The 16,858-nt window shown below is 35.7% G+C and overlaps 1 protein-coding gene across 1 annotated transcript in view; it reads left to right on the forward strand.

Annotated features, from left to right (window-relative positions):
• The window catches only part of LOC121637766 (paramyosin-like), a 132,750-nt gene extending 117,215 nt beyond the window's left edge, over positions 1 to 15,535 (forward strand). The window contains exons 22-33 of the mRNA XM_041982035.1: positions 7,490 to 7,546; positions 7,643 to 7,711; positions 8,064 to 8,120; positions 8,217 to 8,285; positions 8,555 to 8,611; positions 8,708 to 8,776; positions 9,129 to 9,185; positions 9,282 to 9,350; positions 13,917 to 13,979; positions 14,366 to 14,499; positions 14,717 to 14,817; positions 14,899 to 15,535. Of these exons, the coding sequence (XP_041837969.1) occupies positions 7,490 to 7,546; positions 7,643 to 7,711; positions 8,064 to 8,120; positions 8,217 to 8,285; positions 8,555 to 8,611; positions 8,708 to 8,776; positions 9,129 to 9,185; positions 9,282 to 9,350; positions 13,917 to 13,979; positions 14,366 to 14,499; positions 14,717 to 14,817; positions 14,899 to 15,040 (944 nt within the window). The 3' untranslated portion in view covers positions 15,041 to 15,535. The remainder of the gene's footprint in view (positions 1 to 7,489; positions 7,547 to 7,642; positions 7,712 to 8,063; positions 8,121 to 8,216; positions 8,286 to 8,554; positions 8,612 to 8,707; positions 8,777 to 9,128; positions 9,186 to 9,281; positions 9,351 to 13,916; positions 13,980 to 14,365; positions 14,500 to 14,716; positions 14,818 to 14,898) is intronic.
• Positions 15,536 to 16,858: the final 1,323 nt, after the last annotated feature.

Genomic DNA, 16,858 nt, shown 5'->3' on the forward strand with positions numbered 1-16,858 from the left:
ACTCCACGTGGAGTTTAAAAACTACTAAAGGAAAATGCAAATTAAAATTGAGAATATAGCAAAAGCAAACTACCATAATCAGTCCAGAGAAACCATCGGCGCTTATATGAACTACCAGTCCTCTCTAGACGCTGTGAAGACGGCGTTCTTTGGTGCAGAATTGTGTCAGCTGGGCATGGGGGCTACAGTTGGTGGGACACTAGTAAGACATTCAGCTAGGGAGGTAACAGTTATAGCAGGGGCAGCTTCGGTAGCAGGAGGTTTATTAGTTGGGATGGTGGTTCCATCACCAGTTCTGTGTGAAGGGGGGCAGCTGGAGCATTGCTTGGTGTGGTGGGAGCTGCTGTGGGGTCTGTGGGTGTAACAGCAGCTGCAGCTGGAAGATGGTCATCATGGCAAGGAACTTTGGGAACAACAGTAGGGTTAATTATAGGAGCATTAGGACTGGGGAAAATGGCATACTGTCAATATTGGATTGCAGTTGCCTGTGGCCTATGTCATTACATTACAATCACTTAGCAGACACTTTTGTCCAAAGTGACTTACAGTGGTTAGGCAGTAGCGTTAAGGGTCTTGTCCAACTCTGGTCTCCCACATGGGGGAACTGCGCAAACCAGCCACAACTTTGCAACAATTAAACCATTTTAACCAAAAATGTGTGTCCATGATATATCTAATTTCTATCTGCCATTGTTGTGTGAAGTATAAAAACCACACCAGTGAGAATATTTTACATGTCTCTCCATCCCACAAAAGCTGGAGGCAAGATTACCAACGTGCTGTTTGAGTCCTGTAATGAAGAGTAAATTGTGAAAATGATTTTCTTTAATAAATTAAACAATATAGTTTTGAATTCCTATAAAAGCAGTGTTGGATTTGAGTTGATTATAATTTAACCATTGAATGTGAGAACAATATCAATATCTAATCAAGTTGCCAAGAAATGTATTTCAATGAGTCCTTTTTACTTTTTTTATTTGTAAAGTAAGTAATTAAGTAAAGGTAAGTGATTGTGGTATAGCTACAGAAAAATAAATATTCTCACATTATATGGAAATTAAATTACTAAATGACTTAGGCACAGCAGGGACTTGATGTGGCACCAAAGGCAGAGCATCATTTTCTATAACAATGTTTCAAGTTTTAGTCACAGGGTTTTGTTAAGAGAAAACATGACCTGGCCAAATTCTTTTGTGTCTGATTCGGTATTATAATCTACCACTACTGTGACTGAAATGTACAAAGAACGATTCATTTCTGTTGTAACAAATCAGGCACACCTGCATTTTTCTGAGTTTTTAGAACAGGTTCAGTAACATCTGTTTCACTGGTTCGTTATGATGAACCAGTTACCTACACGCTATAGTTTTGATCAGAAGGAAGTTCAAATGTCAAGCTGTTTCTGGAGTTTTTCAAATCCCACTCAGGCTTGGTAAATATGGAAAATATATTTATTATATTTCACAACTTTTCCAAACTGTGTTTTATACATGTGTTTTAAACATATGTTTTCATTTTAACTGCACAGAGCATGACTACACATTTCTTATTTGAAATGGTAAATTGCTTTTTTATTCCAGTTCCTTTGTTTAATACGGAAGTACGGAAGCGTGGAGCTGTCACCCAAATAAAAAAAATCGGACCATATCACGTTATAACGTGATATGTTTATTGTAAAAACGTAAAACGTATCACGTTATAACGTGATACTTTATTGTAATAACGTGAAACGTATCACGTTATAACGTGATAAGTTTATTATAAGAACATAGTCTGTACTGAATGCAGATGTTGTTACGACCTATATTGGAGCAAAATACATTTTATGGAAAATATACTCATCAAGCAGAAACTTTTCAGTTCTTTTTGACAATGATTAATTGTTCTACTCTGGTTTATTGTTGTACAGAAATGTGGGACAGTTATGAGAAACACGTAGGTCACCTGCCTGCGCACAGTGAGACGGTGCGTGCCTGTGTGTCTGAATTACCACAGAGCAGGCATCCCCAACTTGGGACCCCTTGAGCCAGTGTCCTGCAGGTTTTATATAAGTGTTTCTACCATCAGCTGCAACATTTGGACTCAGATCTGTTCTTTCTAATATGTAACAGGTATAGTGGTAGTTTTGGGTAGTTTAGTATTCAGTGCAAGTTAATAATACAACGTATATGAATTTACATGTTTAGTGGGTTACCAAATTTAAAAGTATTTCATTAGCACCAAATTATAATCAAAATGTCTTTATTAAAAAGGAAAAGAAAGAATAGAAAATCTAAACACTAAATAAATGAAAAAAAATACAATCATCATGTAATTAAGCATCTTTATACCATTAAATGTTTAAGTGGGGTCAAAGATTTTCGGAAAGGGTATATAATACAGTATATATTTCCATTTTAACAGTTACTGTGTGCAATATTGCTTAATCAGTTTTATTGAAAGGTCTGGATATATCTGCTTTGCTTAATGCAAAAGCACAGAGTATTTTACAAGTACATGACTTCTACATATACTTACAGTATACTCTTGACCTTACACTATGGTCTAGTAAACAAAACTTTGTCGTACAACAAGTGGAGCTTGTGTCCACACGAGGCATCGTTCCAGCTGTTGAGTGCTGGGTGTTGATAATACATCACTTTTGCTTCATCCACCACTTCATTAATCATTTTCCCCCCTTTTTTAATCTCCCTTTCTTATTTCTATGACATTGGTCTTAAAGAATGTTTGGATTTGACCTAATATGGTAAAAGATAGATAAATAGATAATTATACACAGGCAATGTGAAGGAGTAACTCTTCACTTAAAGTTACAGCCTCTGTTTATCATGTACAGAAACACAACCAACTCTTTCTCATTTCAAATATCACACGTGCTATTTTCACATAGAGTTTCACCTTGTCGGTGAAAGAAAAGGAAGTTCTTGTAAACCCACAGCATTTCCTCTTCGGTAGTTCATGCTTGCTAAACAGAGATAACTCAGCCTCTTTGACACATCAGCCCATTGATAGCTGCTCTGATGGTTAGTGTGGTAAACATTTCTAATGCCAACCTGCCCTTACTTATATTTACTCCTGAGCTGGTATGAGCCTTCCTCCCTTCTGTTAATAGTTTTATTAATCAGATATGTTTGCCAATAACAAATATAGCTTAATACCTTTAATTTAACATACTGGCCTTTGTTGAGATTTTTTGTCCTATAGTTTCTTATTTACAGGGGTAACCATTTTTTTTTCTTCTTCTTTTGTAGTGGATTACTTATCGGAATTATACAAAATACAGTTTCCTTGACCACTGATAGTCCAAGTCAGAGGGTAAGATGGCAAGAGCTGTCCACAGAGAACAAATTGACATCTCCATGGATTATGTAAATCAACCAGATCCATCAGCCTGCAGGCGCTCTGACATACACAATGAAGTGTATCTTGCTGCACCAGGTAAGACTGAAGTCCTTCAAGAGAACATTATGACTTGAACCAAAAAGCTGAATTCAACTATTTATTTACTACTGCAATTACTATGTAGACAATATTTACAATATTTCATGTAATACATGATGCACATGTTAAAATGCTGTTTTGATTGCACGATAATTCATTTCAAGCATAATTTATTTAATAATTATTTAAATATTGGACAAAGCTTCATTTAGTGGACCTGAGTTATCTGGATAAGTTTGCTGAATAAAGCTTGTGTATGCTTTCTAGCTTTCTAGCTTTAATAAGAATAGTAATAATAATGGATAAGATTTATATTCAAAGTGCTTACGTTGGATCCATTATTAATCCTCTCCTGATTTGGTGATGGTAAGCTGCATGTGTACTCTGATTCCATATGAGTGTGTTTTCTGCTTTCAGGGAGAAAGCTGTACAAACTGGTTGCTGTAAGCTTTGGATTCCTCTGTATCCTACAAGTCGCTCTCAATGTCTCACTGCGGCTTGGTTTCTGTGAGTTATTCAACATCGTGTCTGTTCTTTGTCTATAGCTTCATACTTATTTTAAATGCATTACTGTCATATGGCTAGAAAATGGCTACCTCCACAGTTATAATTATAGCAACTTTAGAACTCTGGTGGTGATTTTATGATTTTTAAGTGTGTAAATCAGGTTCTCTTAAAGTTTTCATCAAATCGAGTCATATTTTTAGTTCAAGTTCTAATATGTGTTTGTTGTTTCATTATGTTTGATTTACTGACATCAATTTGAGTATGTTAAGAATCACAAACTGTTCTGAAAACTTAAAGATCACATAGAAAAGCGTGAGGCTTTCCAGTTCCCCATTTTGTATCCCTAAAATAGTAAAAACATTCTGCTTCTACATGAGCTCATATTTCAGTAGACACTTAAATGTTTAACGACTTGTTGCCCATATCTTTTCTAACATTATCAAACCACCCTTTAGCGTGACACTGAATGACACTTAGCCATAAGTTAGCATATATGGAGGAAAATTGAGTCATTTTGCCTTTGTTAACGACCTGTTGTACACAACATGTGTCTCTTTTCTTTCAGACAGTCGAGACATTTGCAATAATGGGACTGAGGATTTAGATAATTTAAGAAAATTGGCTGGTAATTCAGAGGATGGCAAAACGGTGATACTTTATCCAAAAGTCCAAACCTTGTACCAGATAAAAAAGATTAAAAAAAATTTATAGATAATAAATCTTCATCTTCATCATCCACAATTGTAAATAAACTGTACAAATATAGTGATAGGGCTAAGCAATCACTCATATTCACCTTTATCTATCTTCACTGGTAAGTTTGTCTGCTGCTTGCAAAAAGAACATTAAAAGAAAATTCTATAAAAAGTAAAAATATCTTCTAATTAAAAATTACAATGCCAAAGACAATCAGTATTTACCATCAGAATAACTTATCCTCCAAGTATTTCCAAAACATTTGATTAAAAAAAGGGAGAAAAAAATTACCAAAGTGTGAATGGCTGAATATCATCCAGGTGTGTGTGTGTTTTAAAACTTACCACAAAAAGTGGCCCATAGAAGCCATTGGAAGATCATGTTTTCATTTACTTGCAACGGACATTTTTTTTACAATATCATGTAATTTAGAGCAGTTAGAAAATCTAAACAAGTAAAATATTCTATACATGTCATGGTTTGTTTGGTTTTGGTTTAGTTTTACTGTCTTATGGGTTCATTGCCTGGTTTCCTGTTTTATTTTGTTGAGTTTTCCCCTTGTGTATTTTGACTTTGACTTTAAAATACTTGGAGGACAAGTTGTTCTGATGGTAAATACTGATTAACTCAAAAACAAACACCGGGTGATAATAAGGTCTGTATTAATTTAATAATCCAGCTGTTCAGAAGTCATGGAGTGTTTAGCAGTTGGTATAATCACAATTGTGAGATTCAAATCATATAAAAGCAGTTTTATGTACAAATGGGTCATTAATTCCTCCTAAACTTGAACAGTGGCCTGCAGGATGGGCCCCCCTATGCCAGGGGAGGAGAAACTCGACTATATAAAACTTATAGTTTTTGCACTGCTAGCAAAATATGGACAAATATGTAAAAGAACCAATGGGCAAACAATGATGAATCAACAACAGACATTTCAACTACCAAATAAAGACAAGAAACGATGATGAGGCATATCTTGCCCCAGGCCTGACTAGGTAATGGTCAAATGGTGGGTAATAAAGAGAGACTACAGCGTGTTGTATGCTTTAAAATGTCAGCATCTGACAGTATGAACCAAGTAAGGTCCAACCCCACTTTGAAACTTCTTATCCTGAACACAAAGAAAAACCTGTTGATAACTTTAGAAATAAATTAATCAACTGCTGTAAATAGTTGTTTTACTAAAGCAGCATCTGTCTCGTCAAATGCTCAACTCACGTGAAGTAGTTTGCTACTTCACATGAAGCAATAGTTGTTTTCCTGGTTTAAATGCCTCAGACTACAGTAGAGAAATTTATCATTCCCCCTGCCATTGACACAGTTTTAACTATAATTATTGAAGTAGCAGCCAAAGAACTAAATATTCCCTTCCTCTTTTTAGCAGTTATATAACATGATATTAGCTTAAAACAATTTTATTTCAATTATCACTATACCAACTACTATCTAAACACTCCATGACTTCTCAACAACTGGATTAGTAGATTAATACAGACCTCATTGTCACCCAATGTTTGTTTTAAAGTTAATCAGTTTTACCATCAGAACAACTTGTCATCCAAGTATTTTAAAGTCAAAGTCAGCTTTATTGTCAATTTCTTCACATGTACAAGACATACAAAGAAATCCAGATTACATTTCCCACTGTACAACAGTGAAGACAGGACAGACATTTCAACATTGAACTCTGAAGTAACCATTAAAATAAAAATTACACAGGGTCAACAAAAAAGAAAAACTGATATCGTTGCAAACTGATGAAACGAATGCATCTGAAAATATCTGAACAGCAAGAAAGCAAACTTCCAAATCAATGTTCCACTAATCAACACAAACTATTATTCAAATATTATCAGTAAAAAAGAAATAAAAAAAAAACATTGCACAGTGATAATAAAGTGTAAAGATTTAAGGCATGAACTGATCCTAAGGCTAACTATAACAATAACAATAAGGGGTTCACAGTTTGATTTGACAGTGGCAGCAAAGTTGTACGTATAAGTCGTGGTACTATGTACAAGCAAAGAGTTGTATGTATATGTCATGTATAGTAGTGGAAAGGCAGTCAGTAATAGCAGCAGAGGTGTGCAAAGTGACATAGTGCAAGACAGTCATTAGGTGGGTTAAAGGTTTTAGAGTCCCGAGTGTTTTTCTTTGGGGTGGTTAGTGGGTGGAAGGGGCTGAGGGTGAAGAGGGAATAGACTAAAAAGACTGTAGCCTTTAAAGAAAAAAATGTTATACAGTAAATAACAGCTTTCTTTTATATATTACTTTGGCTCTTTGATATGTAGCTATTCAAACAAACAAAAAAAATAAGATATTATTATTTTTTAACATTTCATATTAATAGTTTCACAGCTCAACACCCGAACTGGAGAAAGGGGCGAGTTGCAGAGGAACAAGACTGGTAAGTGTGACCACATGACTCATTATGTATAATTATAACTATTGTGGGTAAATACATTTTATACATTAATCCAATAAACTGTGGAAACTGTTTCAGAATTTGAGGCCAGTAATAAACATCTGACTGAAGAGAGAGATGAGCTTAGTAAGAGACTGAACGCCTTTGGTAAGTGTGACGCAAATAAAACTGGTCTGTTAAACTTCATCTCCAAGTTGAAGATGGCAAATAAACGGAAAGAATTAAATGTTGTGATAGAGATGCAACTGTAGCTATGTTCTTGTTAGACTAAAAAGACTGAAGCCTTTTAAGAAAAAAATGTTACACAGTAAATAACAGCTTTCTTTTATATATTACTTTGGCTCTTTGATGTGTAGCTATTCAAACAAACAAAAAAAAAAATAAGATATATTATTTTTTAACATTCAATATTAATAGTTTCACAGTTTAACACCCGAACTAAAGAAAGGGACGAGTTGCAGAGGATCAAGACTCGTAAGTGTGACCACATAACTCATTATGTATAATTATAACTATTGTGGGTAAATACATTTTATACATTAATCCAATAAACTGTGGAAACTGTTTCAGAAATTGAGGCCAGTAATAAACATCTGACTGAAGAGAGAGATGAGCTTAATAAGAGACTGAAGGACGCTGGTAAGTGTGACACAAATAAAACTGGTCTGTTAAACTTCATCTCCAAGTTGAAGATGGCAAATAAACAGAAAGAATTAAATGTTGTGATAGAGATGCAACTGTAGCTATGTACTTGTTAGACTAAAAAGACAGTAGCTTTTTAAGAAAAAAATGTTATACAGTAAATAACAGCTTTCTTTTATATTCCCGAGTGTTCATACAAAGATTTTCATGAATGCCATAATCTTCTAAAAATGTTATACAGTAAATAACAGCTTTCTTTTATATATTACTTTGGCTCTTTGATATGTAGCTATTCAAACAAACAAAAGAAAAAATAAGATATGTTTTTTTTAACAATCCATATTAATAGTTTCACAGTTTAACACCCGAACTAAAGAAAGGGACGAGTTGCAGAGGATCAAGACTCGTAAGTGTGACCACATAACGCAATATGTATAATTATAACTATTGTGGGTAAATACATTTTATACATTAATCCAATAAACTGTGGAAACTGTTTCAGAAATTGAGGCCAGTAATAAACGTCTGACTGAAGAGAGAGATGAGCTTAGTAAGAGACTGAACAACGTTGGTAAGTGTGATACAAATGAAACTGGTCTGTTAAACTTCATCTCCAAGTTGAAGAGGTCAAATAAACAGAAAGAATTAAATGTTGTGATAGAGATGCAACTGTAGCTATGGACTTGTTAGACTAAAAAGACAGTAGCCTTTTAAGAAAAAAATGTTATACAGTAAATAACAGCTTTCTTTTATATATTACTTTGGCTCTTTGATATGTAGCTATTCAAACAAACAAAAGAAAAAATAAGATATATTTTTTTTAACAATCCATATTAATAGTTTCACAGCTTAACACCCGAACTGAAGAAAGGGACGAGTTGCAGAGGATCAAGACTCGTAAGTGTGACCACATAACTCATTATGTTTAATTATAACTATTGTGGGTAAATACATTTTATACATTAATCCAATAAACTGTGGAAACTGTTTCAGAAATTGAGGCCAGTAATAAACGTCTGACTGAAGAGAGAGATGAGCTTAGTAAGAGACTGAACAACGTTGGTAAGTGTGATACAAATGAAACTGGTCTGTTAAACTTCATCTCCAAGTTGAAGAGGTCAAATAAACAGAAAGAATTAAATGTTGTGATAGAGATGCAACTGTAGCTATGGACTTGTTAGACTAAAAAGACTGTAGCCTTTTAAGAAAAAAATGTTATACAGTAAATAACAGCTTTCTTTTATATTCCCGAGTGTTCATACAAAGATTTTCATGAATGCCATAATCTTCTGAAAATGTTATACAGTAAATAACAGCTTTCTTTTATATATTACTTTGGCTCTTTGATATGTAGCTATTCAAACAAACAAAAGAAAAAATAAGATATGTTTTTTTTAACAATCCATATTAATAGTTTCACAGTTTAACACCCGAACTAAAGAAAGGGACGAGTTGCAGAGGATCAAGACTCGTAAGTGTGACCACATAACGCATTATGTATAATTATAACTATTGTGGGTAAATACATTTTATACATTAATCCAATAAACTGTGGAAACTGTTTCAGAAATTGAGGCCAGTAATAAACGTCTGACTGAAGAGAGAGATGAGCTTAGTAAGAGACTGAACGACGTTGGTAAGTGTGATACAAATGAAACTGGTCTGTTAAACTTCATCTCCAAGTTGAAGAGGTCAAATAAACAGAAAGAATTAAATGTTGTGATAGAGATGCAACTGTAGCTATGGACTTGTTAGACTAAAAAGACTGAAGCCTTTTAAGAAAAAAATGTTATACAGTAAATAACAGCTTTCTTTTATATATTACTTTGGCTCTTTGATGTGTAGCTATTCAAACAAACAAAAGAAAAAATAAGATATATTTTTTTTAACAATCCATATTAATAGTTTCACAGCTTAACACCCGAACTGAAGAAAGGGACGAGTTGCAGAGGATCAAGACTCGTAAGTGTGACCACATAACTCATTATGTATAATTATAACGATTGTGGGTAAATACATTTTATACATTAATCCAATAAACTGTGGAAACTGTTTCAGAAATTGAGGCCAGTAATAAACGTCTGACTGAAGAGAGAGATGAGCTTAGTAAAAGACTGAACAACGTTGGTAAGTGTGATACAAATGAAACTGGTCTGTTAAACTTCACCTCCAAGTTGAAGATGGCAAATAAACAGAAAGAATTAAATGTTGTGATAGAGATGCAACTGTAGCTATGTACTTGTTAGACTAAAAAGACTGAAGCATTTTAAGAAAAAAATGTTATACAGTAAATAACAGCTTTCTTTTATATTCCCAAGTGCTCATACAAAGATTTTCATGAATGCCATAATCTTCTAAAAATGTTGAAAGTAGGACTTAACAACAAATTTGTTCATAAGAACGGCTGGTGAATGAGGACCATTGTTTCTCTCCGATTCCACTACATGAAGCAATAGAGGAAAAGTGAGCTGATGTGCGATACAGAAGAACAAGTTGAGCTCCTGGTTTTGTGTTATTTGTGTTATAGTAAAACCATTGATCAGCAAATAAGCTCTACATAGATGTGATTACCTTGTCTCTTTATCAGGAAGTGAAATACATTTTATAATTTTTCTGCTGCTAGATAAACTTCTAGCTAGATATGATTTCCTATGGGAAGACAAAATATTAACCCTTAAAAAACTGTAAGACAAAGTGTCCATAATGAGTAGGTAGAAGTATAGAAAACTTATTTTCCCCACCTCTTTTTAGCAGTTATATAATTATCAAACATGATATTAGTTTATTACATTTTTGATCCTAATTATGATTATACCAACTGCTACCTAAACACTCCATGACTTCTCAAAAGCTGCATTATTAGATTAATACAGACCTCATTGTCACCCAGTGTTTGTTTTAAAGCTAATCAGTATTTACCAGCAGAACAAAGTGAAAGTCAGCTTTATTGTCAATTTCTTCACATGTACAAGACATACAAAGGAATTGAGATTACATTTCCTACTTCCCACAGTGAAGACAGGACAGACATTTCAACATTGAACACTGAAGTAACCATTAAAATAAAATTTACACAGGCTCAACAAAAAAAACAAAACCTGATATTGCAAACTGATAAAACTTCCAATCAAAACAAATGCATCTGAAAATATCTGAACAGCAAGAAAGCAAACTTCCAAATCAATGTCCCACTAATCAACACAAACTATTATTCAAATATTATCAGAAAAAAAAAAAAACATTGCACAGTGATAATAAATAGTGTAAAGATTAAAGGCATGAACTGATCCTAAGGCTAACTATAACAATAACAATAACGGGTTCACAGTTTGATTTGACAGTGGCAGCAAAGTTGTACAAATAAGTCGTGGTACTATGTACAAGCAAATAGTTGTATGTATATGTCATGTATAGTAGTGGAAAGGCAGTCAGTAATAGCAACAGAGGTGTGCAAAGTGACATAGTGCAAGACAGTCATTAGGTGGGTTAAAGGGTTTTAGAGTCCCGAGTGTTTTTCTTTGGGGTGGTTAGTGGGTGGAAGGGGCTGAGGGTGGAGAGGGGAGAGAGTTCAGCATCCTAACCGCCTAGTGGATGAAGCTGTTGGTGAGTCTGGTTGTAGGACACGGAGGCTGAACAGGTTGTGTGCAGGGTGACTCACATTTGTGATTGCTTTGCGGGTGAGGCGGGTGGTGTATATGTCCTTCAAGGAGGGATGTGGTGCACCACTGATTGTTCCAGCTGTGTTCACTATGTACTGCAGGGCTCTCCTGTTGTAGTCGGTGCAGCTCCCACCCCACACAGTGATGCAGCTGGAAAGGATGCTCTCAGTGGTTCCTTAGTAGAAAGTGGTCATGATGGGTGTTGGGGCTCTTGCCTGGTTGAGTTTGCGCAAGAAGTAGAGGCACCGCTGGGCTTTCCTCGCCAGTGATGCAGTGTTGGTGGTCCAGGAGAGCTCCTCACTGATGTGCACCCCCAGGAATTTGGTGCTGCTCACTCTCTCCACAGCAGCACCATCAGTGGTTAGTGGCAGGTGTTAGACCAAGCAAGACCAAAGAGACAACAATCTCCTTGGTCTTGCTGACGTTCAGCAGGAGGTTGTTGTCTCTGCACCACGTGGTCAGTAGATTGACCTCATTCCTTCAGTGAGTCTCGTCACCCTTGGTGATGAGACCCACCAGAGTTGTCTCGTCCGCAAACTTCACTAGGTGATTTGTGCTGTAGGTTGTTTTGCAGTCGTTTGTCAGCACGGTGAAGAGCAGGGGACTGAGCCCCTGTGCTCAGTGTGATGTGTCTTGAGGGGTTGGTGCCAACGCATACTGCTTGTGATCTCTGACTGAGGAAGTCCAGCAGCCAGTTGCAGAGGGAGGTGCTGAGGCCCAGTTTGTCCAGTTTGCAGAGGAGTTGTTGTGGTCATATGGTGTTGAATGCTAAACTGAAGTCTATACACGTTATTCTCACATATGAGTCTTTCTTGTCCAGGTGGGTGAGGGCTAGTTGAGGGCAGAGCAGATTACATTCTCTGTGGATCGTTTAGCTCTTTATGCGAACATTGAAATCAGAATCCAAATCCAAAACATTTTATTTAGAAAGAAAGGGTAGAAATAAAAAGTGACCAAATATGAATGTCTGAATGTCATCCAAGTATGCGTGTTTGATTTTAACACTGGTTGTGACAAAAAGTGGCCAATAGAAGCCCTTATAAGATGTTTTCATGTACTTGCAACGGACATTTATTTAATGTAATTTATAGCAGTTGTCATGGTTTGTGTGGTTTTGGTTTAGTTTTACTGTCTTATGGGTTCATTGTCTGGTTTCCTGTTTTATTTTGCTGAGTTTTCCCCTTGTGTATTATCTTTTGCTTTCTATTTCCTGTTCATTTGTACACCTGGTTTAATTTGCTCACTCACCTCACCTGTTCCTTATTAGTCCCTCTGTGTATTTATACCACTTGGTTTCAGTTGTTGTTTCTCAGATTATCGGTCGTGTTTCGCATCATGTGTTCCCTGAGTTCTTTTGGTTCATTCATCAATAGAATAGTTCCTGCACCAGTCTGTCTTCTACCTCCTGAGTCCTGCTATTGGGTCCTCACCTCCACCATACCGTGATAATACGGAGATTTACATCAAGGTTTTTTATTTATGCTTAATCTGGGATTATTTAAATTAATGGTTTCTGTAATGAATTGGAGATAACTGTTGTCATATTTGTTCACATCAATTATTTCCAGACAGGAAGGCAGTTTGACGTAGCTATAAATTTACTACAGTACGATCATCATCATCACAAAAATGTTTTTTAACCACACAATACAACAAATACTACAAAACAACCTCAATTCATGAACTTAATGACACCTGGAAGGCAGCCTTTTAAGTTGACATATCAAACATTTTGAATGTTGCACACTTTCAGTTAGTGCTAGTACTCAACAGCGGGAGCGACAGTGGGGACAGTCAATCTTTTTACCAAGAAACAAAAGTTGAAATAAGGTGGGACTTCTTGCAGTGATCACTTGTTGCAGATAAAGCATAGAGGGCTCAGATCTCTTAGCTGTTTGTGCAATGAAAAATGGGAAGGACAACTCAGGACTTGCTGGTCACTGGTAGGGACATTTTCCTGCCATCACTGCCCAATTCTACCCCTGTGATGTCATCACCTGCACACAACCTGTTCAGCCTCCTGCCCTCTGGTAGGAGGTATAGGAGTCTCTGTTCCCGTACCACCAGACTCACCAAAAGCTTCATCCACCAGGGTGTTAGGATGCTGAACTCTCTCCACTCTCTACCCTCAGCTCCTTCCACCAACTAAAAATCCCCACATGTCAGATATTGTTGTGCCTGTGTAATTTTTATTTTAATGGTTACTTCAGTGTTGAAATGTCCTGTCCTGTCTTCACCATGGGACAGTGGTAAACATTATATTGGTTCCTTTGTATGTCATGTCAGTTAACAAAGTTAACTTTCCTGGAAAACAGGTTGATGAAGTCATTAATGCTATATTTCTCATGTGTAAAAAGGGTTTCAGAGATCTTAATCCCATTTGATATTTTGAATTGTCACATTATTAAAATTGCAAGTGTAAAGTCCTGCATTAATACTAAACAACATTTGCCTCACTTTCACTTTTTCTGTGTAATAAATGTCAACTGGTAAAAGACTGTATGCATGTCTTGAAAGTATGAAATTTTCTCTTGAATCAACAGATTCGCAGCGTCAAGCAGTGATTGAAGAACGAGACAACTTGAAGGCAGAACTAAAACAGTTGGGTGAGACAAACTTCTCATGTTTTAATATGACTTTGAAATATGTTCTGGATGTAAAACTTTATGCATGATATTGTTTTAAAAAACTATAGAATGAAATAAAATACATTTTATACTTGTTATGACTTGAAAATTACAAGGTTAGGAAATTATTTTGTTTGTTTATTCTCACCTCAAAGCATTTATGTGACTATGCACTGTGAACCCCTTTACCAGTGTAGTTTAAGAGTGATTTCAGGTTGAATTTCTGTTTAATATGTTTGTTTTATTTTCTGTGGGTGGTGTTTTATATGCTCCTATTTTCTGATTGATTTAATTAATTTTTCTCCAAGGTGAATTCATTTCTTAAATTCTAAATGACATAAATTGTTTTTGGTTTTCATTGCAAGGTCAACCAGGATGGATTCTTTTTAGAGGGAATGCTTACTATGTTTCTTCTACCACTAAAAACTGGCAAGAAAGCAGAAATGATTGTCTTCAAAAAGGTGCAGACCTGATAATTATCAACAGTGAAGAAGAACAGGTATGTGTGTGTGTGTGTGTGTGTGTGTGTGTGTGTGTGTGTGTGTGTGTGTGTGTGTGTGTGTGTGTGTGTGTGTGTGTGTGTGTGTGTGTGTGTACAACAGATGTATAACCATTTATTTAAGAATAAGAAGACTGATAACAAATGCAAGGTTCTCATTGTAGGAGAATACTCTTGTTTGTTGTTTTACAGTTTAATTTTCCTTCTTGTAAACTAGAATTTTGCAAACCAGTTGAAGAAGAATATGTGGATTGGTCTGACTGACTCAGAGAATGAAGGGACATGGAAATGGGTGGATGGGAGTCAACTCACCACAAGGTTAATATGTTTTTAATAGTTTGAATTACTGTCATAAAAATTGCAATGATTAATTAAACAACTTGTTACTTCTTGTTTCAGCTACTGGGGTCCAAATGAGCCAAACGGTGACAGCAAAGAAAACTGTGGAGAAATAAGGACTTTTGACACACAAAAAAGCTGGAATGATGTGGGTTGCTCCCATTCACGCGTCTGGATATGCGAGAGGAGACTTCCACAGTAACCCAGAAATAAGAAGAAAAGACACATTCATGTTATTTTATCTACAGCTTATCAGGAAAAAAGCAACGTCGACCCTTTTCCATGTACTCTAATCACATCAGTTTCATAAACACGGATTTTAACAAGTCCTCCATGCTACCGTCAAAAGATGCATGTGAGAACTTTGCAGATCACTTCAGAAGTAAAATCAATGCTTGTAGATCCAATCTTTTATCTCAATGGAATGTTAATTTTAAATTATCTGATGCATTGTTTTTATCAGAGGAAACACTGGAGAGTTTTGTTCTGGTTGATGCAAAGGTACTTGGTTGAGTTTTGTCCCAAACAGACAAAACAACAAGTCTTTTAGATCCCATTACCTACATTTGATTAAGAGACCAAAAAAGGGCGTTAAAGTTCTTGTTTGGATACAAACTGAAATTGGGTAGAAACCGGAATAATTTTAACTGCTTTGTTATACTTTGTTGTGTAAAGGCTTGTTTCTTTTTATTATGCATGTATTCTTTTTATTATGTAAAGCATGTTTGTATGGCTTTTTGGCAAAAAAAAAAAGTGCTTCATAAATAACATTTGATTGGATTTGATAAGAATATTAAAACCTTTTTTAATCCCTCAGTGGGGAAATTGCTTTGTTGCAACAGCACAGGTGCAGTAAGCAGAAGCATGCAGATGATATCAAAAAGAACACACATAAAAAATAAATAAAAATATGTACAGTATATGGTCTGACAGGGTGAGTATGTACTTTGAATAAATGTGTACATAAACATGAATATAAACATTTAAACGCAGTTCACATGTGTTTATTGTAAAGTCTGACAGCAGCAGGGAGGAATGACCTGCGGTATTTCTCCTTCACACAGTGAGGATGTGAATCGACAGGTTAACATTATCTGAGCTGTTGTCATTTATCACTTTATCATATCATTTTAATATTTATCGGGTTCTGCTAAATGACAACAAGACAACAGTGTTTGGGTGTAGAAAGGAGTGTCTTGTTTTCACAATAGCTTCATTTGGCTCTGACTACTAACTCAGAGGCACATTAGCTGTGATCCTCTGTGTTCCACACCTATAAATTAATAAACCTCCTTTCACTGAGTCTGTGTAAAGGCAGGACTGATAGTGTATTGTTGTGTATTAGGGGAGTGGGGTGTTATGATCAGTGTTACCAGAAGGAGTCACTGCTGTCTAGTTATGCACTGTTAGAATGATTGAACAGCAGAAGAAGAAATGCCAGCGTGCGTATCAGTGTGTGGAGCAGAGAGGCATGAAGATCTGTGCTAATAAAAGTTCGTTACAACAGCAAGCCTCCTCCATCACTAATAACACAAACACAACATGGGGGTTGAGTTGACTTGTTACTGACAGGACTCTGAGATGTTTTCACTTCCATGAAGCAAAAATTCATTCAGCATCATGTCACCACTGTTTACTTTGTTAAAGCTGCCAAAGAGGAACAAGAGCTGCCTTGTTTAGATCTAGCAGGACATCTGATTAGAAGTGACCATTCTGTAAAAATAGCTGCAATGTTGGACAAACCAAGGCTGAAAAGCTCTGTTGTTTTCAAAATTATCACAAGTTATAGTTATTATTCAAATCTTGTAGAACTGTACTAATCTAATGTTGCATTTGTCCCATTCAATGTGTATTTACATTCATGTTATCTTACTCGTTTTACTTTTTAAGAAAGTAAGGCCTTTTCAGTTAAAACTTACCTGCCCTAAAGAGACCACAAGCATCTTCCCTCATCTTTTTGACACAAGCTGTTGAATAAAACTTGCTGGTTCATCATTTGCACAATTTCCTTTGTACTGCT

The sequence above is a fragment of the Melanotaenia boesemani genome, chromosome 4, assembly GCF_017639745.1.
Source record: "Melanotaenia boesemani isolate fMelBoe1 chromosome 4, fMelBoe1.pri, whole genome shotgun sequence".
NCBI lineage: Eukaryota > Metazoa > Chordata > Actinopteri > Atheriniformes > Melanotaeniidae > Melanotaenia > Melanotaenia boesemani.